The 24,970-nt window shown below is 35.7% G+C and overlaps 1 protein-coding gene across 1 annotated transcript in view; it reads left to right on the forward strand.

Annotated features, from left to right (window-relative positions):
- Positions 1 to 21,969, forward strand: part of DCN (decorin) — a 37,686-nt gene extending 15,717 nt beyond the window's left edge. Inside the window, exons 3-8 of the mRNA XM_063154914.1 lie at positions 3,713 to 3,825; positions 13,721 to 13,934; positions 14,122 to 14,235; positions 15,356 to 15,449; positions 19,217 to 19,355; positions 21,186 to 21,969. Coding sequence (XP_063010984.1) covers positions 3,713 to 3,825; positions 13,721 to 13,934; positions 14,122 to 14,235; positions 15,356 to 15,449; positions 19,217 to 19,355; positions 21,186 to 21,380 — 869 coding nt within the window. The 3' untranslated portion in view covers positions 21,381 to 21,969. The remainder of the gene's footprint in view (positions 1 to 3,712; positions 3,826 to 13,720; positions 13,935 to 14,121; positions 14,236 to 15,355; positions 15,450 to 19,216; positions 19,356 to 21,185) is intronic.
- Positions 21,970 to 24,970: the final 3,001 nt, after the last annotated feature.

Here is a 24,970-nt window from a genome sequence, read left to right on the forward strand (position 1 = left end):
GTTTCTTCTTATAAAAATTCATTAGGGATATGAATAAGAGATCTGAGCTGGGCTGCAGGAACTGAAGGCTGTTAAGTTTCTATAAGGAAGTAAGGATTTCTCCCAAAGAAATATTTTAGTGCAAATCAAAAAGGCATTTTGACTAAAATACATGAACTGCTTAATTAAACATCTTTTCTTTCCAGGAGCTTTAAACTCTTAATCTCAGTGTAAACAAGAATTTTGGAAGGGTGGAGCTATACCATTTCCTCTTGTTTGTGAATAAATTTACTTTTAAAAAAAATTATTTATCAACTTTAATTTTATTCAGCCAAAATTTAAAAGAAAATATATGTATTTTATACATATAAAATATGTATAAAATACATAGATATATGTGTATTTTCAATTTAACGTTAGAAAGGCAGATTGATCTAAATTTTTAATAAGTCATAAGTTAATTTTAGGAACTAGAAACCTGAAATTCTTCTGGGGAGTTAAATACCCAACTGTGTAGCACTGATTATTGACATAAAAGCTCAGACTGCTATGAGAGATTTTCATATGGCTTTTCAAGAAGCAAGTTTTAATGTACGGAAACATCACAGCTAAGAGCTGGAATATCTGAGTATACTGTTCTTAAAATGATGGAGAGGAAACTCAATTGATATTTTCTGACACCAGTTTTCCTTTTGGTTGGCATTACATAAATTTCCCCAGAAGCTATCAGTAGGTGGGTGTGTGATCACACTGTGCAGCATGGCTTCAGAAGTACACGGGCATCACCTGAGTCTCTCAGAAATGAGTAGTAAGGACAGCGCACAATTCCCCTCTAAACTTCTGTCTCCCGGACAGAAGAACCAAAAAAAATCTCTCTGGGACATGATAATTCTATCCCAGGAGCCATCTGAGCTTCCAGTAGGATTACAATTTTGTCCATTTGATTTAAACTCTGCCTCACTGTCACGTCAGTTCAGGCTCCCCACTCATCTGAACTGGCTGCTGTTGACCAGAAGGGTTTGGAGCTTTCCTCTCCAGGCTGGGAGCCTGTACTTGTCTACACTTTGCTCTTCAAAGCCCACACAAATCAATTAAAAAAAAAATAAAAAGAAATATACTGTCTATAGCTGGTTTTGAAAACATTTTAAAAATCAGCTTAAGGAAATGCATTACAATATAGGTGGGTTAGGTAATAAAAAAAGCTCAACTCTTCAAGGGATGGCAATTATACTCTGCATGCAGAGCTATTATTGCATTGTACATCCATCTTAGTTTCTAGTACAAGACAGGAAAATTATGTTATAAATAATTTTCAGAACTGGATTTCTGATTATCAAATTTGTCTTATCTTTATAATAAGAGACATTAAAAAGTCTAACTTTATTGCTCTGAGAAATTATCCGTTCTATTATGTTAATGAATAACACTTAAGCTTTAACTGAAAATTACAGCTAGAAGTTGTGGGGGAAGTTTAGTCTCTGGCAAATTATCCCTTCTGTGGCAAGCCAAGTGTTCCCCAAGTGCTCTTACAAGGTGTGTTCCAAGGGCATCCCATAAAGCATGGCTGCATAGCTCTTGCACCCTTTTGTCTGCCATAACCCTTACTGGAGGTACCAGCCCACTAATGCTGACGTGCTGACAACCAGAGCACACTAATGCTACTTTGAGTATAAGCCATTAAACCCTTCAGGTTAGGCTGTTTTGTTTTTTAATATGTGAAGAATGCTAGAAAAGTTGCTCGACTGTAGGAAGTTATAACAAAATTATGGTCTGGAAAAAGCAGAGTTTTTGGGAAAGAATTTTATAGTTGCTGACATCAGTCCTGTTCACTAAAGACAGAAACTGTCCAAAGACAACCAACATGCAAATTATACAGTATCATATTCTTATATATTTGGAACTCTAGTACTACACTTCTGGAAGTAATGAGGGTTTTGCAACTGTTGAAGTAAGAACCAAGTCCATGCCTAAATGAGGAAAAGTTATTTTAGTAATATGAACAATCTTAATCTGTATCAAATATTTGTGCGCTGAACATCAGTAAGGTAAACAGGATGGGATGTGAGTTTTGGCTGGTGTCAGTTTATGAATCTTTTATTAGTTCATCCCAGGCCACATGATTCTGCTTTTTACAGCCTTTGAAATCTGGTGTAATTAAAACTCAGATAAATTTTTATTGCACTCAGTTTTAATAAAAATGTGGTCAGAATATTTTAATATTTTTTATCTTACCACACTTTTCTCTTTACATATACACACATATATTCTAAGAAAGGATTGAAAGAGAATGAGCTTTGCTACACACAGCAAGATTTTGACAGAGAAACCAACATTCTGTGTGTGAGAACACATGTTCGATGAGCAATAAGTATCACAGAATCACAGAATTGTTGAATTTGGGCATCAGCTCTTGAGACCCTCTAGGCCACTCCCCTGCTTAGGGGGGTGCTTGAGGCTGTGTCCAGACAACTTTGGAGCATCTCCAGGCATGGAATCCCAACAGCCATGGTGGACAAAGCAGCTTTTCCCTGGGAAGCATTTCCCACTGTGTTTGCAATGCCATGCTTTAGTATACAGGGATTAGTGTACAGGTTTAAAAAATAACATATATAAGTATATATCTTTCGTCTGAGAAGAATATTTTGCAGTTCACCATCATTCTGGGGAGACACTGGAAATACTTGCAGGAGATCTTTCCCAGAAGAGTTCAAATAGAGCTTCAGGAATACTAGTTAAAACCTTTACTGGTAAAAAGACAATTTTACCCAGAGAAGTTCATTTCTGATACATGCCCATATAGAGACTTTAATAGTGTCTAAAAAATTTTTCCTAACAACTATTCATTTACCATTTCACATTCTGTTAAAAAAAAAAAAAAAAAAAAAAAAAAAAAAAAAAAAAAAGCTAGTTAGGAAAGAACATTTTAATTTTGTGGTAAATCAGAATGACTGTAAAAGATTTGTTTTATTCCAAGTCACAGTATGAAAGGAAAGCTGGGTAAAGCAAGTGTTATTTAACACTAAATAATTTCATTTCCATGACTTCATCAGACTTACATATCAGCTATTCAGAAAATAGTCCCAAAGAGAGTCTTTAATTTAAACTGTCTGATATTCTTTTGGCAGTTGTAGTGAAACCAAGAGATTTGTTCTCCAGAAAACTTGGACATAGTTTCAGTTCAGAGAAAAGGGGGGAGGTGGATTGGTAGTTTGGGGTTTTTTTAAGGTGGACTTTACTGCAATTTACTCAGTTACTGTCAAACAAACTGTATTTTTTCTGGAAATTATTATAATTAACTATCATACTTCCTTCAAAAAGCCTAGTACATTTTAAAAGCAGGAAAGGTTCTCTGTTTACAAAAGCTAACACCCAGTGAAAATAATAAATACTATGTCTCTGTCCAAAAGGATTTTTTATTCACACAATTCAGTGGAATAAAACATGTTAGAAATTATTTCCCAAAAGTAAATCCTTTGCTTCAAGCCATATCTCAGATATTTTCTCAGAAAAGGCATAATGGAAATGTGAATAAATAAATGTTGGTTCAACTTAGCATAATAAAACTCTCTTTGACTGGCTGGAGACAGAAACACTTTCAAATAAGTCTTCACAAGCTGCTTCAGGAAATTAGTTCTAGAAATGGTGTTTACTGAAAGAAAAATGCTACTAAGAAAGGCACTGTCCCTTGTTTAAAGTTTCTTCCAAAGTTAATTGTTCTTTTCACTGTCACTAGGTCTGGAAAAGGTGCCAAAAGACCTTCCCCCAGACACAACCCTGTTGGACTTACAGAACAACAAAATCACTGAAATTAAAGAAGGAGATTTCAAGAACCTGAAGAATCTTCATGTAAGTCTAAAAATGAACTGGTATTTACCAACAAAATGGGGAGAAAATGTGACTTTGGCCTGGCAATGCATTTTTTATTGAAAACCAATTAAATAATTTGTGATCTTCCTCCACCAACCCAGCCTATTTATTTCTATCCCCATTTCTCTCCTGCAAGCTTTCTTGCCAAACGACAGAAGTTTCTCAGCTCTTTTCAGCTCTTCATGCCTGTCTCCTGTCCATTCAGTCCCCTGATCTCCCATCATAGCTCCTCTCACATATTTATTTATGTTCTCGGTCTCTTTGGCACAATTACTTGGTAATTTCCATCTCAGCCCTGCCACCTCACTCCCTTCTTACTGTACTCTTTCCCCTCCTACCTCTGAGCTCACAGAGATTTCTGTGTGCCACGTTTGTCAGCAGACATTCTGCACTAATATTAATTCAAGAATCTTTCCAAATTACTCTTCTGCCCCCTGGACTATGATGAAATTATGTTTTTGCAATAACCTTCTCCCTGCAAAGATCCATCCTCATCCTTTACCTGCCAGTCTCTTCTAACATTTCTGTCTGGTTTCCTCTTTGCTGAAATATTTTCCTTCCTGCTTTCTGTGACTGTTTTTTTTTTTTTTTCTGGTTCACCTCTTCTTTTCCAAGTTTCCATAAGATAGCTACCTTCCTCTCTGTTTCTATTTTTTTTTTTTCTCTGTCTAAGGTCCTCCTCCCTGTCTATAGTTTTTATCAACATTTTTAAATACACACCTCATACTTCTGCCTGAATTTTGTTGAAATATTTTTCCTTACAGAGCAGAAAAGGGCTATTTTCTCTCTTTGAAAGTAATATCCTAATTCAGGCATACACCCAAAAACATTACTTTCTAGGCTTTCAAAAACTCATTTTATTCTGTGTATTCCTCCATTTGATCCTTTATTATTATAAACAATATCTTATTTGGTTTTTCTTGCCTGGCTCTTTACAGCCTATTTTAATTCTATTCTATTCTATTCTATTCTATTCTATTCTATTCTATTCTATTCTATTCTATTCTATTCCATTTCTTTCACAAACAAGAAGCCAACTCCCAATTTTTTATCCCTAACTGGTGCCATTATCATCACTCAAAGAATCACTGTTTAAAACAAGAATCTACATTCAGCCACTCATATTTGGAAAAAAAAACCTATAAAATTTTACCTCTTTTAATGTCTTCCAAAGTTCATCTTAAATATTTGTTCAAATGCAACATCCAGAAGATAATTGTAAAAATTATGAATGCCAGGCCGTCCATAGTGAAGGGATCTGCATGAGTGAATCATGATGAGGTTCATGTAATCTAATTTTAGCATAGGTGTCTATAGTTGATCTAGTTCCACAGATAACCTCTAAAGACAACAAAACATATTTTTCCACATCACATTTCAGCAGTCTAGCTTTAAGAATGAGATAATTTGTTCCCCAGATTTTTTTTTTCAGTTCCCTTCTTTGGCTACAGGACAGATTTGACACTGTAATTCCTGCCCGTTTGCTTTGGTTTTCTTCCACCTTGGAAAGAAGTCCTGTGTTTTCAGTGAAGTTTATCTGTGAGGTGCTAAAAGAGACAAAATTCTTATCAGTGAAATTAATCTTTTGGCAGTCCTTCTTCATGACACTGTATTAAATGAGTCAGAGCATGGCATTGCAGATGAAAATCACTGCTCCCAGTGACTTCTACCCACTTGGCATTTGGTCCAGGTTTCAATTGCACATCCTGCTGTGAGCTATGCTGTTGTGAACTTATTTTATGTCATTGAAGTTAACTCTAAGGGGTTTTCTTTATTTGGTTTTTTTTTCAGTTTTCCTGTTTTCTTTTTCTTTTTTTTTACAACAAATACAATTTAATAGTGAATTAAATATGTAACTCCTAGGGAAGAAATTATTTGTTTGACTTACTCACAAAAGTACCCAGGAGATGCTTAAGGACCACTGGAAATCATGCATTAGCAAAAATTTTAACATGTAACCTTCAAAACTGCAATTTTCCTGGATTTACTCAAGAACAAATAATGATTCTCTCAAGGTCCCCTTCCAACCCAAACCATTCTATGATTCTATGATCTCCTCCCCAAAAAATAATTAAGTCATGCAGTATATTTATGTAACTAGGCACCATCTTTGCTCTCAGCAGGAATATTTCTGTGTAATATCTGGGAACGATTCCCATTCCCCAACTTTCAATTAAATATTTTTCAGAGGGAGTATTGTTTTCAGAAAGTAAAACTCAAAAGCATTGTTGCCGACAGAGCTCTATTATCTCATTTATTTTAAAGATATATGAGTGTGTGAGGCACATATAAAAAATGCATGTGCTTTTTAATCTTATTTCCAGAGAATCATGGCTTGGGTTAATGCCACAGTTGACAGTGTGATGTTCAAAAATTTCTTAGACTTTACTAAACTTTCTTGTACTCTACTAAAACAAGAAGATTTACTAAAATTTCTGTGACAAAATCTAAAATTGGAAATTGGACTTAACTGCTTGCATGAATGATCATTTAAAGGAAAAATTCCTTAAACCCCAATTTTCACAAATAGCTCTTGAAAAAAATGAGCAGCTTATAGAGTTTTTTACTTTTAAATAATCCATTAAAATACCTTCCTAATACTGACAGATGTCACCAACCACAAGTGAATCAGTTTAGAAGTGATTTTCATGAACAAGTTGGATTGAACCTAAGGTTTGGCTGGTTCTAAAATCCAGAATAAGTAGCAAGAAAATAAAGGTTTTACTCCTAACTTGTTCATGGCTTCTCTTTCAGTACAAATGTAACTGCTTATGCGACACACAACTGTGTAGTGACACAGCATGGAGGTGAAAGAGAACTTAGAACCTACCAAAATATTTTTAGTATTGAAAATTTTCCTGAGTAGATTTCCCAAGTACAGCTAAAATTTGCAGCTGCGGAAATATGTCAAGCAATTAGAAGAGGGCACAGCTAAAGGAATATTTACCTGCAAATAATAGATTTCTGCCAAGAAACATCACAGTCAACAGTTACAGTGCACTTGATATTTTCATAGCTTTAAATTATCCAGGAAAAAGGGGCTAAACTATTAATGTTGTACTATTAAAACTCAGTGAGACTTCGCTCTATTTGAAAATGAAAGATTGTTTGTTTGTGTGGTTTTGGTTTTGTTTTTTTAGCACAGGGATTGAGAAAACAGAGGAAAATGTGGAGACTTTTTAACGGGCTGAGGACTGAGTTTCACATTTTCAGAAAACTGTCTGATATTATTATATAAAAAAAGCTGCTTATGACTTAGACCTGTGGCAAAAAAGTCAGACAGGAAATCCATTGGAAAAGCCAGGAAAAAAAGTCTCTATTTCTATGAAACAGTAAGAATTTTCCAGGCAGACTGACATTTCTGGAGGGAGTTCAGTACTTTGACCCCATGGACACAATAAAGAATCCAAAATACTGCATGAGCAAGCTCTCATGCAGAGTAAAGGAGGAGCCTGCACAAACAGCACATGGGGTTGCAGGCTGTGTGGCAAAGCCAAAGCAAACCAGAAGAATGCCTGCACCTGGAAAAAGAGGTGAAAGAAACTGCTCTGTGTTAGATCACTATAAGAACAGCACAAACAGCAGAGTAGTGACTGCATGCTTCTCCAACAAGAATTTTTCAATTGGCAGAGTGCTAGTGTAGTGAAAGAAGATGAGTGCACTATTGGCCTGAAATCAAATGGAACATTACCTAATTGAAGTTAGCAGAACTGTTTAAAGCCATGGCTGTGCATACAAAATGCTAAACTAAACTTTGTTTAAACTGAAGGAAAAGATCTAAGAGATAAAAGATTTAAACTTGGAACTTAAAGTTATGACCACACTAAATGTGCAGGCAGAGAAACTGAAACTCTTTTAGTAGTAACAGCAAGTGGAAAATTAATGTATGGCACTAGAAAATTTAATGCCATCCTTTTTTTAAAACAAAAAAACAAGCAAACAAACAAACAAAATAAAAATCCCAAAATACCCAAACAAAACAAACCAAACCTAAAGAAAAGTCTAAGATCTTTCAGAGATACAGAAAACCCCTGAGATCAAAAGAGTCAATTAAATAATCCATTCTTCTGATGACTCATTACATTTTCAGTTCCCTTTTCCCAGGCATTAAAAGAAGTTAACACCTTGTCTCTGTAAATCACAGGAAGAAGAATCAGTCATCACCATCCTACTCTGGAAAAACAAAGACAGATATCTCTGCCCAGCTTCTACCTCTGAACCCAGTTCCTATTGTCATGAGTGGCATGACTGAGGTGCAGCTTTAGGTTCCTAAAAACTATTCAGAGAGGGGAACAAAAAGTTAATCTTTCTGAAATACGGCACTCCCTTAGAGAATTTTCACTTCCTCATATTCACCTTTGCATTATGCTTAAGAAACAGTGAGATTTTCCACAGAAACAAGTATAAAACAGACCACATGAACAGAAAACATTTTTCTTGTACAATGGGTAAAGATTTCTTCATGTGACGAAAAAAACCAGGACCAAATATTTGAGGTCCTTAAAATTCTGGAGAGAGCCAGCATTCTAGGCTAATAAAAAAAGGAAATGTTTATGGAATATAACAATTAAAAAATCAGATCAATTGTAATAAATTAAATGAATGATTAAAATTTCTTGCCACAGTAGACAAGGACAGGGTTGAATGAGAAAGGAAAATGCAGAACCACCTGTTTCCTCATCATCTGTGCAAGTCATGTTGCGTGAGAGGTACCAGTGAGAGCTCAAAGGCCAGGCAAACTAGGTCTGCAGCAGGCTCCTTTGTTTGGTGGGATTATTCAACAATGTCCTGTGCACATGATTAAAGTGTTTTCCACAGGCTTCTGTTGTTTGTACTGACAGGCTGCTTCTCCAGTGCCTTGACATCTCCTTCCTTCACAATTCATTCATCTCTATTGCTTCCATCTCATCCTTTTTTCCTTGCTTTCCTTAGCTATGTCCTCTTGATCCTAGTTTTGGATGATTAGAGAAAAATAACAACTGCATTTCTGTGAAGTTCTGGTTTTTGGGGGTTTTGTTTGTTTGTTTGCTTGTTTTGTTCTTGGGTTGTTTGGTTTTTTGGTTTTTCCATAAATGTACATACGTCCTTAATAATTTTGAAGAAAGTCTTCCCTCTATGTTCAGGTTATAAGTATGACTTAACTTAAAATGTAAGGTAAACAAAAGGGATGAATTTTATTATTATTTTTTATTGGGATGCCTGGCTCCTGAGGTTAAAGTTCTTAAGATATAACTGTTCCTAGCAGAACTGTAATAAAAAACAGGTAATAATGTAATACATAACCCAGGAAATTAAAGAAATTCCATTGGGTCAGGAATTGACTTTTCAGTTTAAACCCTGAAGGATGCATGCATCAGTAAAGAATTGATGTTAGATAAGAGTTCCATCCCCAGCTGGCAAAACAGGTGTATCACTATGTAATATGGCTGATGAAAGTTTGCTGGTAATTTTCCATTTTAATTCTGCTTTTGGCAAGGGTCTCACTTCTAACTATACTAAATTAAGATGAATGGGGATTGAAACGCCTCAGAACAATCTCCTGAGTTTCTCATATAATGAAATTACACCAGAAAATTTAATTCCTCACCCCTAGACAGGGCAAAAATTGGAAGTTTTAGTAACCACAACAAGAAGAACCCTATGCTAATTCCAGCCTGCCTGCCACACACTGCCTCTGCAGTTTGTCAGGCTGTATTTTGACAAAAGCCTGCCAACAAGGATTCCAAAATTTTCCTGAATTGTGAATCCTCCTTTTTGTGTTGGGAATAAATATTTGATGTAGAAACCAGGTCAGAGGGAGCTAAATGGCCAGGCTCCCACTGACTTCAACGTAGCCAGGGTCTATTCCTGTCGTACAGTGGTTTTTACTTTTCTCCTGACTACAGAAATACCAGAGGTGTTTCACTAAAAGGGAAACTCATCTTTGGAGCAAAGCTTAATTTTTTTTTTCCTCTCTGAATGCCGCTTGAACTGCTGGTCATGATAAGGTGGTGCAATATTACAACTGAGTCAAGGTTTACTGTGCATTTTACATGCTATATTATGACAAAGGAAAAAAGCTTTATCTCAGGTAAATGAGGATGGAAGTTGAGTTTTCTCTTATCCATGGGAAATTGCTATGAAACATCTAAGCCTAACAAACTGATGTATTAGTACTTGATGTATTTTTGCCTTTCTTTTTTTTCTTTCTTTCTTTCTTTCTTTCTTTCTTTCTTTCTTTCTTTCTTTCTTTCTTTCTTTCTTTCTTTCTTTCTTTCTTTCTTTCTTTCTTTCTTTCTTTCTTTCTTTCTTTCTTTCTTTCTTTCTTTCTTTCTTTCTTTCTTTCTTTCTTTCTTTCTTTCTTTCTTTCTTTCTTTCTTTCTTTCTTTCTTTCTTTCTTTCTTTCTTTCTTTCTTTCTTTCTTTCTTTCTTTCTTTCTTTCTTTCTTTCTTTCTTTCTTTCTTTCTTTCTTTCTTTCTTTCTTTCTTTCTTTCTTTCTTTCTTTCTTTCTTTCTTTCTTCTTCCATATATTTTTCTATCCATACCAGGTCATGCTGAAAGCTGTGCATTTGTTTTCTCAGTCACTTTTATTGTCAATTCATGATGTGCTTCAATTTTTTTGGACAGGGGAAGTTAGGATTAAGGGAATATATTTATTCTAAATGAAATATCCTTTTCTCTCCATTAGAAGTGAAAGTGTAGAAGAGGGTAGATTTTCAAATAAGGGCATCAGTTTATGTGACTTTTGTTCTAGGATGTCTTTTCTGCCAAATTATCTCACACCAGCAGCATTGCAAGTGGTATCTGTAACCAAGGGCTCCAGCATTCTTGAGCACTTTCAGGATGACCCCTATTTTTCTCTCCAAGTGCTTCTTGCCCTGTACAAAATTTTCATGTCCTTTAACACACTGAATGTAATGTCCCATCGTGCCATCTGGGCTTTATTCTGGATAGCTGGTCCTGTGACCTGTTTTTGCCTCAGATCCATTCCTCTGTAACACTGCCTGCAGATGTTTTCCCTAGGTTTTTGTCCCCTAGTTCCTGTTTTCATTGACCTCTAAATCCCCTGAGTTTTTAATTTTATTTTATTTTGGTTTGGTTTAGCTTTTGTTACATGCAAACCATACGGGACACATTCTGAGGAAAGTAAACAGCCTTGCTGCAAGGCTAATAACTTAGTTCTTTAAGTAAGGGATATAATAGAGGCATTGTGAAGTGGGAAAGGAATCCAGGGCTATGGCTTGCCAGGTGCTATACTGGTGTGTTATCCTCATCATTTGTTGTTGCTCTGGGAGACAGCAAAATGTCTCTTACAAACTGTGGTGTGTGGGTTTATTTTTCCTTCTTTACAGCTGCACAACAATGGAAAAATAATGCAGGTTTAAAATACTGGCAGCAGGGACTTGCAGAGAGGGCTCTAAGTGGGAAATATTATTCTGGTACAGAAAAAGTTCTAAATTCTGGCTTGTGTTACTTTCCCACCTTATGCCACCAAACACATGTTCCCACTGTGAAATTAGTGGCTTTATACATATCTTTGATAGAATACCATCATTTCTAAGTGAGAGACTCCTTGAGTGTTTGAATAATAAAAAAATCTGTTTCCCCAAGATAACATTAACATATTCATGAGAAAGCATTGGAAAAGCATAATTCTAGGTACCTAGATAACTTCTGGGTTTGGTCAGGGGTATCAGTTCCACTCTGAAGAGATATAACAATCCGCTACTCAGAGAATATTTACAGTGCCTAGCTGAATGTATTCAACTTGGTGTCCATCAAGAAATATTTGACACCAAGTCATCAGCTGTGATACCTGTTGCCCAATTTATTTTTTTTTTAATTTAAAAGATAACATAGTTAAAAGAAATGCAAAAAAGACAGTCTTTTAGCTGAAACAAATGTTTAATCAGTAAAAAACAAGATACAGGATAAAAATTTCAAATATTCATAACATGAGCCCAAACTCATTGAGTGTTGACTTAGAAATCTATGAAAAAAATACATGGTGAAATTAATAAAAAAAAGACTAATGTAATTATCCGTAGCACATTTGATTATTGAAATAAAAGCAATGAAATACACTAATCTGCATAATTCCAACTGTACCACCTTTAAATAACTGGATTGCCATGTCCTAATACTCTACAGGTAGCTGAATTTCACTATGGGCAGAAGCTACATCTGTATCACAATTCTGGCAATCATGAATCAGAAAACCACTCCCAATGTGTATCCATGTGTTCTCATGTCAGATTTTATCATACAGGCCCAAATAAAAGGGAGTTGGTGCCAGGGCCTCCACTGACCAACATATTTATTTTGGGATGGGCTTACTGTTAGGGAAAAGCTCTGCTGAACTGTGGGCAACCTCTTCTCCCTCCTCTTGCATGTGAGTTATTTCTAGCTAGCACACCAAATTGAAACCAGCTCTGTTCAGCTTTACGTGCACTCAGTGAAACCATGTCCAGGACACACTGCTGGCTTTGCCGAGGGTGATCTGCAAGAGGAGTCCATCAGGGGAAAAACACATCACCATTTTCATCTTTCACTCCTCTTTCCAGTTTCCATGATGGAGAGCTGCTCTCACAGAGGCTGATAGTCTTGCCACTGTTTTAATACTTAACTGATCATGGAATGTCAGACACTCCATTTTCCTCCAAGAAACAGACTAAAGTGTAATTCTGAAAATATTGAAAATATGAAAACACTCTGAAGTTCACTATAGTATTTACAACAATTTTTGTCTTCTGTTTCTAAAACTAGCACAGTGGAGGTGGTGAAAAAGATGCCCTATTAATGAATATAAGTAGATATTATATCAATACTTAAATGGCACATTCTACATAATCCACTGCAAAAAACATGCAGCGCTGTAAATCTGATAAGTAGATAGCAAACAGATGGCATGATAAGAATCATTCAAGTGTCTATTATATCTGAAATAATCTCCATTACTGTGTTATGTCATGACAGTAACGAGACCCTCTCCCTTTTTGTGTCATGGTTAAATCTATGAGATTTAGAAGTAATGTAAAATTTCAGAGGCATGCAGAGAACACCTGTTACAGATAAGAGTGCTTTCATGAAGGTCTTTCTCTGCTGACTGTATAGAGAGATAATCTTAGAGTTACCCTGAGTCTAGATATCACAGTTGTGAGAACTGGATTAGGCACTGACAAGTAAGACAAAGTATGGTCCATGATTCCCAACAGCAGGGCCTGGAGCTTGATGCTTCAGATTGCTCCCCTTCCATACAAAATTCTTCATACCAAAAAGATAGCTTATATCTCTGAAAAAAAAAAAAAAAAGGTTGTTATTTGTCCAAAATCTAGTAAGTGCTGTTTTATAAGAATAAGAGGAATGAGGTGAAGTTATGCGTATTTTTATTAAGCTGGGCTGTGCCTTCACTCTATTGAGTAATAGAATTTTCTGTTCAGGAGACACAGGTTAGAAGGGTTGTGTGATGATGGATAAGGTATAATGGTATCCTTAGGATAAACAAAACCAGAAAAAAAATACCCAAATAAAAATTGTATTTTTTGTGACTGTCCTATTCTTCCCAGCTTTCAAATGGAATGATTGTACTTATTCTTAAACATAAATTATGGATGCTAACAGAAGCTGCATTGCGGTCCCAGCAATGAAGTAACACTTGCATTTGTTCTATAGGACTTATGTTTCACTGTTTCAGAAGTTTATAATCTTTTTTTTAGTACTGCATTATATTTACTTCAGCTCACCAAATTTGCCATCAGAAGACCTCAAAAGGCAATAGAGAATAATAATAATAGTAATACTAATAATAATAATATAATAATAATTTTAAAATGTTTCACTACAAAAATAACTTCCCTTGTGGTCATCTGAGATCTCCTTGATTATTACTCCACAGGCATTGATCCTTGTCAACAACAAAATCAGCAAAATAAGCCCATTAGCTTTTGCTCCTCTGAAGAAACTGGAAAGACTTTACCTGTCCAAGAACAACCTGAAGGAACTCCCAGAAAACATGCCGAAGTCTCTCCAGGAGATACGGGCTCATGAGAATGAGATCTCCAAGTTGAGGAAAGCCGTCTTTAATGGACTGAATCAAGTGATTGTCTTAGGTATGAGCATGAGAAATTTTAACAAACACAACTGAGTGGTTTTTTAAGATGCTATTTGTAGTTTGATCAGTGATTATAGTAGAAAGGCAACAAGTGCCCCAATAAATTGTGCCTCCAAATTAGCTTTTACCTGAAGAATATAAGTGCCTACACTGCAGCCCAGCTCACAACCATGTTTTGTTGGCAGAGCTCGGCACCAATCCAATCAAGAGCTCAGGCATTGAGAACGGAGCTTTCCAGGGCATGAAGAGGCTCTCCTACATCCGTATCGCAGACACCAACATCACAAGCATCCCAAAGGGTAAGAAATTCCATTGGTATTTCAGGAAATTGCACAGGTATAACGTGATAACTTCTACTCAGTTGGGAAAAAAATATTATGAAAGCTTCTTAAGTCTGTCCTAAAGTATGTGGTTTTAAACCAGATTACTTTTATTAGTTTAGAAAATTTTGGCATTCGGTTACAAGAAGCTTCATGAGAGGTGCACTGTGAAACGTCATTTTATGTTATTTTGCTTTTGTTGTCTCATAGCTGAAATATAAAATGGAAGAATGTTTTCAGCCTCCAAGCCTGGTTATTGAGCCTGATTAACATTACACAACTGTAAACTCATGTTGAATTAGCTGAACTTGTACAAGCATAAAATCAGCCCTCCACAAGTCTGTGGGTTTGAAGCCAAAAATAATGTCCCTATAACAAAACAGAAATCTTTGCTATTTTTCAAAGTCCTTAATTGCAAATTCCTAGAAAATAAGAACAATTTCATTGTAATTTATTAAAAACAAAACAAACAAACAGGAATAATTCTAATACAGATGAAATGATATTCAATTTATTCATACTTCAGTCAACAGATTGTTTGGAAATGGCTGAAAACTTTTTGAGAGATAATACAGATTTTTTTTTTTCTTCCCATATTTCCTATTCTGGATGTTCTTTTGAGGGACCTCAGTTAGGTAAAATGTGTTTCCTCTTTTGTTTTCCCTGATAAGCAGAATTTGTAAATTAGTATGCACCCTAACTAAAATGACCTTAAAATTATTTTACCTCATACTTACAGCTGCATTTTCTACTGCTGTGTCTTGTTAAATATCTAGATGACACATGTTTGCACATTTATGTATATGGATAGTCTGGCTAAAATGAGAGATCTTTATAGGTTCCATTTACATAATCATGAAGGGTAGAATTAATAAATGAGAAGAATTTAATTGTGCAAGAGTTAACTGTTTTATGACAGTTAAGTGTTTAATGACACTAGGGTTGTGAAAGCTCTTTATTTCATTTAGTGAACAGTTCATTGCCAAGTTTAGAAATATTATTTTGTCAACCGTGAAAGAACCTTGTTATGGTACATTTTTTTTTTAAATATAAGAATCCAGTTTAATCAAAATTAATTTGATGGTGTTCTCTCTTTCAGGCCTTCCTCCATCCCTTACTGAGCTTCACCTTGATGGCAACAAAATCAGCAAAATTGATGCTGAAAGTCTCTCTGGACTCACTAACTTGGCAAAGTAAGAATTAATTTCTTCTTTTCACCTAAAATATTAGTTGAAATTGTAATGACCACACACACAATTATAAAGCATAAATCTGTCCTTCATGAATACTAGAATCATTGAAATAATCATAACTTAGCAGGAAAGGCTTCTAAGGATTTGTGTGGTGATTGAAGAGAAGAAACACTTTTTTTTTATTTTCCTGACAAAACTTTTCATCTGTTTTCAATTATGAGTGCTATATGCCCAGGATAACTGTTTATTTGATTTACAAAAAAACAAAAAACAAAAAGAAAAGAGAACAAAACGCACACACACAAAAAAAAGCTGAACAAAAACCCAGAACAAAACAAAACAAAAACCCCAAAAAAATCCAAACAAACAAGAACAATTAGACTTTTTAAATTATATCACGCTTCTTTCATTTCATGTCCATCTTTGGTTTATGCAGTTTTCTTGGAACACAGCAATGCTCATGCAGTTTGCCTGGAAAATGAGGAAAAAAGTACATGGGAACCAAAACTTCTTTCAACAGTGGTTCCTTTGTTTCTCAAGAAGGGCAAGTCTGCAATGAGTCCAGGAACATGATTAAGAAAAAAAATAATAAAATTTAATTGAAAAATTGTTACTGTCAGAGTGACTTTACTCTGCTAATCTGTGGTTATGTTGATGAATAAGTTTCTCTAAGTGTAGGAAAATAAAAAGGGAAATTCCCAAAAATCCCTTATACAGAGTGATTTGTGAATTCATTCAAAAAACATGTAGCAGAGCAAAATGATCCTTTACTACAAGTAATTTTTATAATTTAATATTAAAAAAATTACTATGAAACTGGTTTTTAAAAAGACTGATAATCAGACTTCTAACCAGATTACTGCATTAGTGGATTTTCATCATTCTGCTTGCCATAATGAGGGTAAAAAATAGAAATCAGAGAGAGATTACTGAGTAAGGGGTGTTTAGTTTACAACTATTTATAGTTGCTTGAACAGTAGTTCAATGCAATGAAGTATATAGTAGCCTAGTACTTATTTTGAATCTGAAAATTCCAAGATATAAGTTTAGAACTGCTTTCCAGATCTTATAAGTTAAGACATTTCATCTTATGTTTTTATGTTAATATTTCATCACAGACTCAAAAAGAAATCTGTCCTAGATTTTAATGAAAAAATAAAAATATTATAAATATGGACTACAGGACTATGGAACAGTTATAGTTTGTTACAGAGGCTTAGAATAGATTATAAGATTCTTCAGAGAAATTATGAAGAAAACTTCCAAAACCAAAACCAGATGATAACTACTCAGGTAGAGAGTATTTACATTACTGGAAGTGGGGGTTGTGGGGCGTGTGAGCTGTCCTGCAGATGACACAGTTTTTCTGTTTTTCTCATTCACACTTGGAAAACACCACAGGCAGCATCACATGGGCAACACTGTTGGAAGTCTGCCTTCAGGCATAAAGTTTTAAACAGCAGGTGCCAGTGGAGTCCTAAAAATATCTAAGCTTGGGCTGCTCCTATTGCGGCTGTACTGTACGGCACAACAAGATACTCTGCTGACCAGGATGTGGAAATGTGGAGCTGCTCAGAGCAGGCTCCAGGTTTTAAAGCACTCTCTGCCCTGTGCTTAAGCAGGCATCCTAAGCATAGTCAGAGATGCTCTTTTGCAAAGGTGAGAGGTAAGGAAGAGCATGAACAAGACAGATGGGGAAAAGGGGGAGCTATGGAAGAGCTCTAGCCCACCATAAAGAACCCCAGCTTTTTTTTAATATGACAAAGTTTTCAGAGATATTAGAACAAGGTCAGACAATCCTGTTCAAGCCTACTCAAGCTTGACAGTCTAATAGCTGCCCTAAAGCACAAATAAACTTTGAGAAACAGGTTATTTTTCTGGCTGTGTTAAGGAATTTTAAACTGTAAAACAAGATCTTGGTGTATGTCAGTTCATTCTCTTTTGAGTTTTCTTGCATTCTAGTAGATGCACAATATTTGTCATTTTTGGTTTTTTTACTTGTAAAATTATTCCTAAGTCTTTCAAAAGCCTTCATTGAGCGATTCAGTGAAAAACCAATAATCTTCTGAAAGTAAATGCAAAAAAGACTTTGCTGATTACATGCAGGAATGAGTTCCAAGAAAACATTCACATTACACATCCTTACACATTATGTGTTGATATTACCAACATCTATATTCTAATGAAACTTACTGAAATGGTCTAGCTTCAAACAGTGGAAATTGAACCAAACAAAGGGAGTTTTTGATTAGACATTAGGAAAAATTTCTTTACTGAAAGGGAGGTCAGGCACTTCAACAGGCTACCCAGGGAAGTGATAGAATCAGCTTCCCTGGAAGTGTTCAAAAGGCACACGGATGTGGCTCCTGGGGACCTGGCTTAGTGGTGAATGTGGTGGGCTGCATTAACGTTTGGACTTGCTGGTCTCAGAGGTCTTTTCCAACCCTAATGATTCTATGATTCTAAACCCATAACAATAATAACAGTGCTGAGCATCATGAAGTTTCTTTCAAAAACATAGCGGAAATGATTCAGCGGGGATGTTGGAGAAAAAAGGTGAAAAATTATTTGAGAGTTTCTTCAATTTTGAGATATGTTTATGATGAGGCTCTTCAATGATTTAGAACACTTGGATGAGATTTACTGAAACGCTGGGAAAATGTTACTTATTCACTAATGAGAAAGGAAGTAATATATCAAATGTATGAAGCAAGAATGATTTGTGAAATTCTTCCTTTCTTTTCCTATGGGAAGGGCAATGGAGACCATATTCTTTCCAAATCACCCTCTGTTTTATACAATAATATTGACTTACTTCATCTGCAAGCATAGCCCCAAGTGACTGAGAGTTTTTGTAAGACATTTAGAGGAGATGTAATTGCATATAATTTCATTCCTTCTGGGATTTAGGTCCACTTCACTACAGACTCCCATAATTTCATTCTTTCCCTAAAAGACTGTGCAAAGGGACTATTTTTCTTCAATAGACTAATATGAAAGTCAGAACTGGTTTTCTTGGTACTGGTCTCCCAGGTTTGACACATCTGCTTGTCGAACTGCGTATGTAGAGAGCACATATTTAGATATGTGTCAAACAAGAATTTATAGCCCTCTGAAAAAAACATGGAGGATTTTTTTCCAATCTTTTCAAAGGCATTCACTATGAGTACCCATCAGTGAAGTCCATTGTAAGCATTCTGTAGAACTTCAGAGAGAATTGCTATGTAGGATTCAATTCCCCAAGCTATGCTAAATCTTGGTATACCCTATTCAAAAGAAAGTTCATTCTAATAACTTTTAATGAAAATTCTTCATTATCAAATTCTAGCTAGGAGAACTGTGAATTGATTTCTGAGCGAAGTAAATTCATGTTATGTAAGTGGGAGCTCACATTAAACTCTCCATTGTTAGTTAATAGTTTGAAAGCATTGCCATATCCAAATTAGTGGGATAAGACTATTTGCATTATATGTAATACTAATTAATACTAGGAAACTTCTCATCCATAAAGATCAAGCAAGAATTTTCAGTCCTGTGATTTTGTTCTAGTTTCAGGCCCTGACTTCTGAAACTGCTATTAGCTACAAGAATTACAGGCTATTAGATAACTGTGAAGAAGGCTTCCTTTAAAAGTACTCCCCCATAGCAAATTATTTTAACATGAGGTCTCTTACTACCTGTATTAAATTCTCTTATCAATTAAGCTGTTAAGAAGTCTCAGAGCATTTTCCCTCTCAATATTAAATTTTTTTTTCAAACTTTTTCAGACTGGGTCTCAGTTTCAACAGTATTTCTTCAGTTGAGAATGGCTCTCTTAACAATGTACCTCACCTGAGGGAGCTCCACTTGAACAACAATGAACTTGTCAGAGTACCCAGTGGACTGGGTGATCACAAATACATACAGGTAAAGTTTATCATACTGTATCAGAGAGCAATAGATGAAAGATTCCTAATGGTATTTGTGTGTTTATTCAGTCTTGAACAGAAATGTGCACAGGATTTTTAACTTGATGCTAGTTTCATAGGCACTTGAATTATGAAGGAAATGTTGAATACAACAGAAAGACTCTTATTGCAATTTTTTGGTGAAAATGATTATGGAGGTGTATAGATCTGGAAGTGTACATTCGTTGTGTCTGTATGTCTGAAAGGCCACAAAAAATATGGCATTATTTTTGAACTTAGGTTTCCTCTTTACTCAAAAAATAATTTCTAAGACAATTTCTTCTGTTGTTTTTTTTTTTTCATTTCTACTGAGTGACGTTTTGCAACCTTTCCCAATAACCTTTCCTTTGTTATCTCACAAAACAGTGCCATCAGGAGGACAAACAGACAAAATAGGCATTTCACATCACCAGAATTTCTGAGGTCGTTTTGACCAGATATCTAGAAATATTGCCTCTTGGAAGCAATTCAAATCTGTCTTCACCCACACTAAGATTTTACAGGGAAGAAAGCTCTCAAAGAATGAAGACTCCTAAATGTAAATTACCCCCTTCTTGTTGCTTGGAAAAATGCTTCAGAAGTGATGAATCTGGAGCTGAATAATATTCATCAGCTACTTTAAATTGTCATTAGTGTTACTTTGGCTCTGAGTCCTGTATAGTTGCACTCATGAGAATGAAAATATTAGAGCTGGAGAGAAACCAATTGGCATCAAATATGGTCTCTGTATGATGTCGTTATAGAGCACGACACAACACAAAGTACCACGACTCCAACAGAAGAGTGCAAGAGAGATTTATTATAGCAACATGTTGCTTTTATACATTTTCTAGATATTTACATTCACTTAACATACACATTCACTGCCCATTGGTTATAGGAAAGAAAAAAAGTTTTCAGTGGGTGACCAAGGAGCCATGTCATTCTGTGAGCCAGATAGAGTCCGTGTCTTTTAACTTTCTCTCCTTCATCACGTCGCCATGGTGACAACCTTGGTGTCTTTCTCAGGAGAGATATGGGGCTTTCCTTTATCTTCAGGAAGCCTTTGCTGGCTCACAAGGACAGCACAGAATGTCTTCCCTACAGTATACAGCGCATGCTCCAGAGCCACAGTGCTGTATTCGTAACTTCACATCTTTGGCTCCTCTTTTGGTTACAGATCCACCAGCTGACAGCAACATTATTGTGATGGTGCTCACAGGGGTCCCAGGATGAGGGAAGAGACGAGAGTGTTGACTCCATGTTTCAGAAGGCTTGATTTATTATTTTACGATATATAATATATTAAAACTATACTAAAAGAAGAGAAGAAAGAATTTAAACAGAAGGCTAGCTAAGAATAGAAAAGGAATGATAACAAAGGCTTGTGACTGACCAAGACTGTCTGGACAGCTAGACTTTGATTGGCCATTAATTAGAAACAACCAACATGGACCAATCAAAGATCCACCTGTTGCATTCCACAGCAGCAGATAATCATTGTTTACATTTTGTTCCTGAGGCCTTGCAGCTTCTCAGGAGAAAAAATCCAAAAGAAAGGATTTTGCATAAAACATGTCTGTGACACATTATTAGATTCCTTGCACAGTTTGTGCACTTTCTGTAGAAATTATGTCAATTTGGTATATGCTAGGTATTTCAAAAGGTAAACAGAGTCAAGGATTTGTTTGGAAAGAAGACATATTTGCATAATGTTGCCAAAACGCATATGAAGCATTTAATATGAAATATTTTCTCTTATTTGCCGTGATAGCTCAATTTCTCACTTCAGCACTTGTATGCTTTTCAGGTGGTCTACCTTCATAACAACAAAATTGCTTCCATTGGCATCAACGACTTCTGCCCCCTTGGCTACAACACCAAGAAGGCCAGCTACTCCGGCGTGAGCCTCTTCAGCAACCCCGTGCAGTACTGGGAGATCCAGCCCTCTGCCTTCCGGTGTATCCACGAGCGCTCCGCAGTACAGATTGGGAATTACAAATAGATCTCTAGGGATGGGGGTCGGTTGTGTGCCAGCTAAAGTGTCTGTCCTCATAGGCCTGTTCAAAAAACCGTTGCTAACAATTAACGCCAAATGCCAGAAACTTCACTTTTAAGTGGAGATAATCCATTGATGTGGAATTAATGAGACATAACAGATGTACAAGAGCGAGCATACCACCAATCAGAATTGCCCACTGTGCTTTAAACTGACTTATTTCAGCCTTCTTTTCCAGCATGCTTTCTGTGGCATTTTTCAGTTTGCTGAATGCTGCAGGTTTTCAGATTCCACTGTATATGAAATTCAGAGTAAATATTTGTCAAGTTATGATTTATTAAAAAAAAAAAAAAGACAGTGATTGAGGTTATTTTTATAGCCACACACAGAGAAAAAATAGCAGAGGGGAAAAAAGACTCTCAAATCATCTTGAGACTTGAGAAGGTAAGAGTTACCTCCTTTAAATTTATTTCAAGCCCTGGAGGTTTAAAAATATCCACTATAAGATAATTCTGAATGTATCTATTTAGCAGAGGCAAATAAAGTTGTTGCTAATGTCATTATTTTTGAAAAAAATAAATAAATTTGTATTTTACACATAGTTCTTTAAAGTTTGCCATTCTTCTAGAGCAATGCTATTCAGAATTAGCCTAACATCGTCCTAATGAATAAAATATTGAGTAGTCTGCAGTAAAAAACTTGTAACCTATATCTGGAGCTCGATGACTAAATTTCTCTAGAGCAAATCCTTCTTACCTTAGTCACAAGAGCAGTTTTTATGACTGTACTGCCTTGCAGAGTATGGTATAAGGGTTTAGTAATTGTTATCAGTCCATGTATTTATCTAAAAAAACCCCATAGCAGTTCACTTTTCACTTGTTCTTCATTGTACATTTATCAACATCCTTTACTGGTTTTGGTTTTTAAAAAATGGAATTAATTGTGAAGTAGAGATATGCAGGCTTCTCTGTCCAACAAATTTGTGGAATTTTAACTATAGAAGCAAAACCATAAGTATAGGAATATATGAAGTGAAATAACTGCTATTGTGGACATTGTTGAGACATCATTTGTAGATTCATCTATTTAGAGTGATTTGGAGCCCTCTGTAAATTGGGATTCTTCAACCCATACCAGCGGGTAGCAAGCACATCAAAGGTAGGCTGTACAAGCACATCAAAGGTAGGCTGTACATATCTACTGTCAATCTTCAAAGCTAAACATATACTCAATAAAAACATCACCTGAAAAAAATCTTCTGCAGACTCTTAATACTCCAAAGTCAATCTCTCTAATTTGTAAAACTTATATGTCATTTATATTAAAGAATAATGTAATACAGGCAAACTCCAAAGTGTTTGTCTTTCTTCTTTTGTTTCGATAGAACAACATACGTGTGTCAGAACTTTAAATAAGTCTTGAAAATTGAGCATCTTTGGCATAGTGATAGCTAAAGTAAGAATAAGTTATGTGAAATTCTTTTGCCTCAAGGAATTTTTTCATGCCTGACTTTCATAGGTATTTTTTTCAGGAGCAAACAAATATAGTCTTTTTATAGCTGTCATTTATTCAGTAGTAAATGATTGGAAACAATATGACTCACTATAACCACTACACAGCAAAAAGCATGTTTGCACTCATCTGAGCTATCTTCTTCATATAGTAGCCAATGATTTCTCTGCTTCTATCTGTTTTCCTTCTGGATTTCACATTTTAGAGAGTTATTTTTAAATAAAACAAACAGTATATGATATCTTTCTGTCACAGGAGGGAAAACACTGCAGCAAATCATCAGTTATGGTTTTTTTCCTTTTGGTTCTTGGTTGGATGTTGACTATTGTGCAGAGACTTCATGAAGAAAACTAAGTACTGGCATTTCAAGAGAGGACAAAGGCACTGTCTTAGCCTGAAAAATTCCACAGAGTTTGTAAGTACATGGTTACGGAAAGATATTCACACAAAAAATAACAACAATTACATAAAGCATCATGTCAACATATGCACAAACTCTCCATTTCTCCATCCATAGTTTTAACATCTCACATACTAAGGCTTTTCTTTCAAATTAGAACAAACTTTAACAAGTCCAGAAGAAAATATCTGAGTCTGCTCCTCCTCGGTAATACCCTACCAAGCTTGCTGCTGTCTGTGAAAGCGTAAGTTATTTCCCATAAAATACATTCCCTTCTAACAACCAAAGGCTGCAAAGATAGCAGGACTTCCCTGATTTCCAGTCTTTCTCAATAAAACAAAACAAGCAAATCCTGTAACAAGAGACCTAAGCAAGATAATGAAAAATTTGAAAGGTAAGCACACTGTAGGTTTTCCATAAGTTGTGCAGCCACACCAGTAATATTTGACTGATGGGATTCTATCCATGCACAGCATCTGCAGAGACTTCAAAGCAGTGGGAAGCCCAATACTTTCAAAACCGCTCTTCATATAAATAAAGAACAGATGGTTCTTCCACTTAAAAACAAAACAAGGAAAGAAAAAAAAAAAGAAAAAAGAAAAAGAACAAACACAAACAATCTATAAACAATTGGGTGGAAAGAAATAAGAGAACTAAAGCAGAAAAACTTTGGGCCTTGCAGTGCATCCTCAACTTCTTTGTAAAATATGAATACAGTAAATGGTCACAACTGTTGGACTCAAACACATAAAGAATAACTAATACTTTGTTTCCTGGTGCAGCCTAAAGCAAACCTTACTGCCAACAAGGGTCTGGCCATCTTTTAGTCTTGTTTCTCCTACAGTGCACCAGGTTATGGACAGTTGTCATATACTCAGTTGCTGATGTATAAATGGCATTAAATCTAATTTCGTTTCCAGGAAAGGACCAGCTCTTAAATCCTTGGCATCAGTGTGTTGCTCTCATTTCCAAGACTGTACATTTTTTCAACTGCCTCCACAAACTGTTTCTAAAATCATCTAAGCACAAGGTTTGGTAACAGATCTTTGGCCCATAATTTGGTTTTGGGGGCCTTTTTTTTGAGGCAGGAGGCAGGGGGTGGGGAGGAGATTGGCTGGGGTTTTTTGTTTTGTTTTTTGGGGGTTTTTTTAGCTGCTAGAGAACCTCTCTTATAATCGATTTCTGCCTATGTTAGCTGTTTTTGAAAACTGAGAACATTTTCTACCTCACACTCACTCATGTGTAAAAAATAGGAAAAAGCTGAAAAATTGTGTTTGTTCAAAGCAAGCATTAACTTAATGTATTTCTAATATCATATGCAAAACAATTAAAAAATATTACAAACTTTCTGATTCCATCACTACTCTGAAGTGCCATCTAGTGTCACAGAGGGACAGTAACAAAGGTACTGTTAACTAGAGAAAACCAAAAGGAAAAGGTTTATGAAGCTTTATGAGAAGAGGGTACTTAAATTCACATACTCTGTTGTTTTGGTTTTCTCTTTTTATCAAGTCAGAGATGCAGAGCTGTGAAATCAATAGTCTTTTTGTACACCCACAAATACACTTGCTTTGAACAACGATGTGTTTTTGCTCATTCTTTCTGTATGCACACATTGCTCTGAAGTCAGTTTTGCTTCAGAGACTCGCCTACATCTGTGTTTTCTGTTGTTTTTTTTTTTTTT

The sequence above is a fragment of the Melospiza melodia genome, chromosome 4, assembly GCF_035770615.1.
Source record: "Melospiza melodia melodia isolate bMelMel2 chromosome 4, bMelMel2.pri, whole genome shotgun sequence".
Taxonomy (NCBI): domain Eukaryota; kingdom Metazoa; phylum Chordata; class Aves; order Passeriformes; family Passerellidae; genus Melospiza; species Melospiza melodia.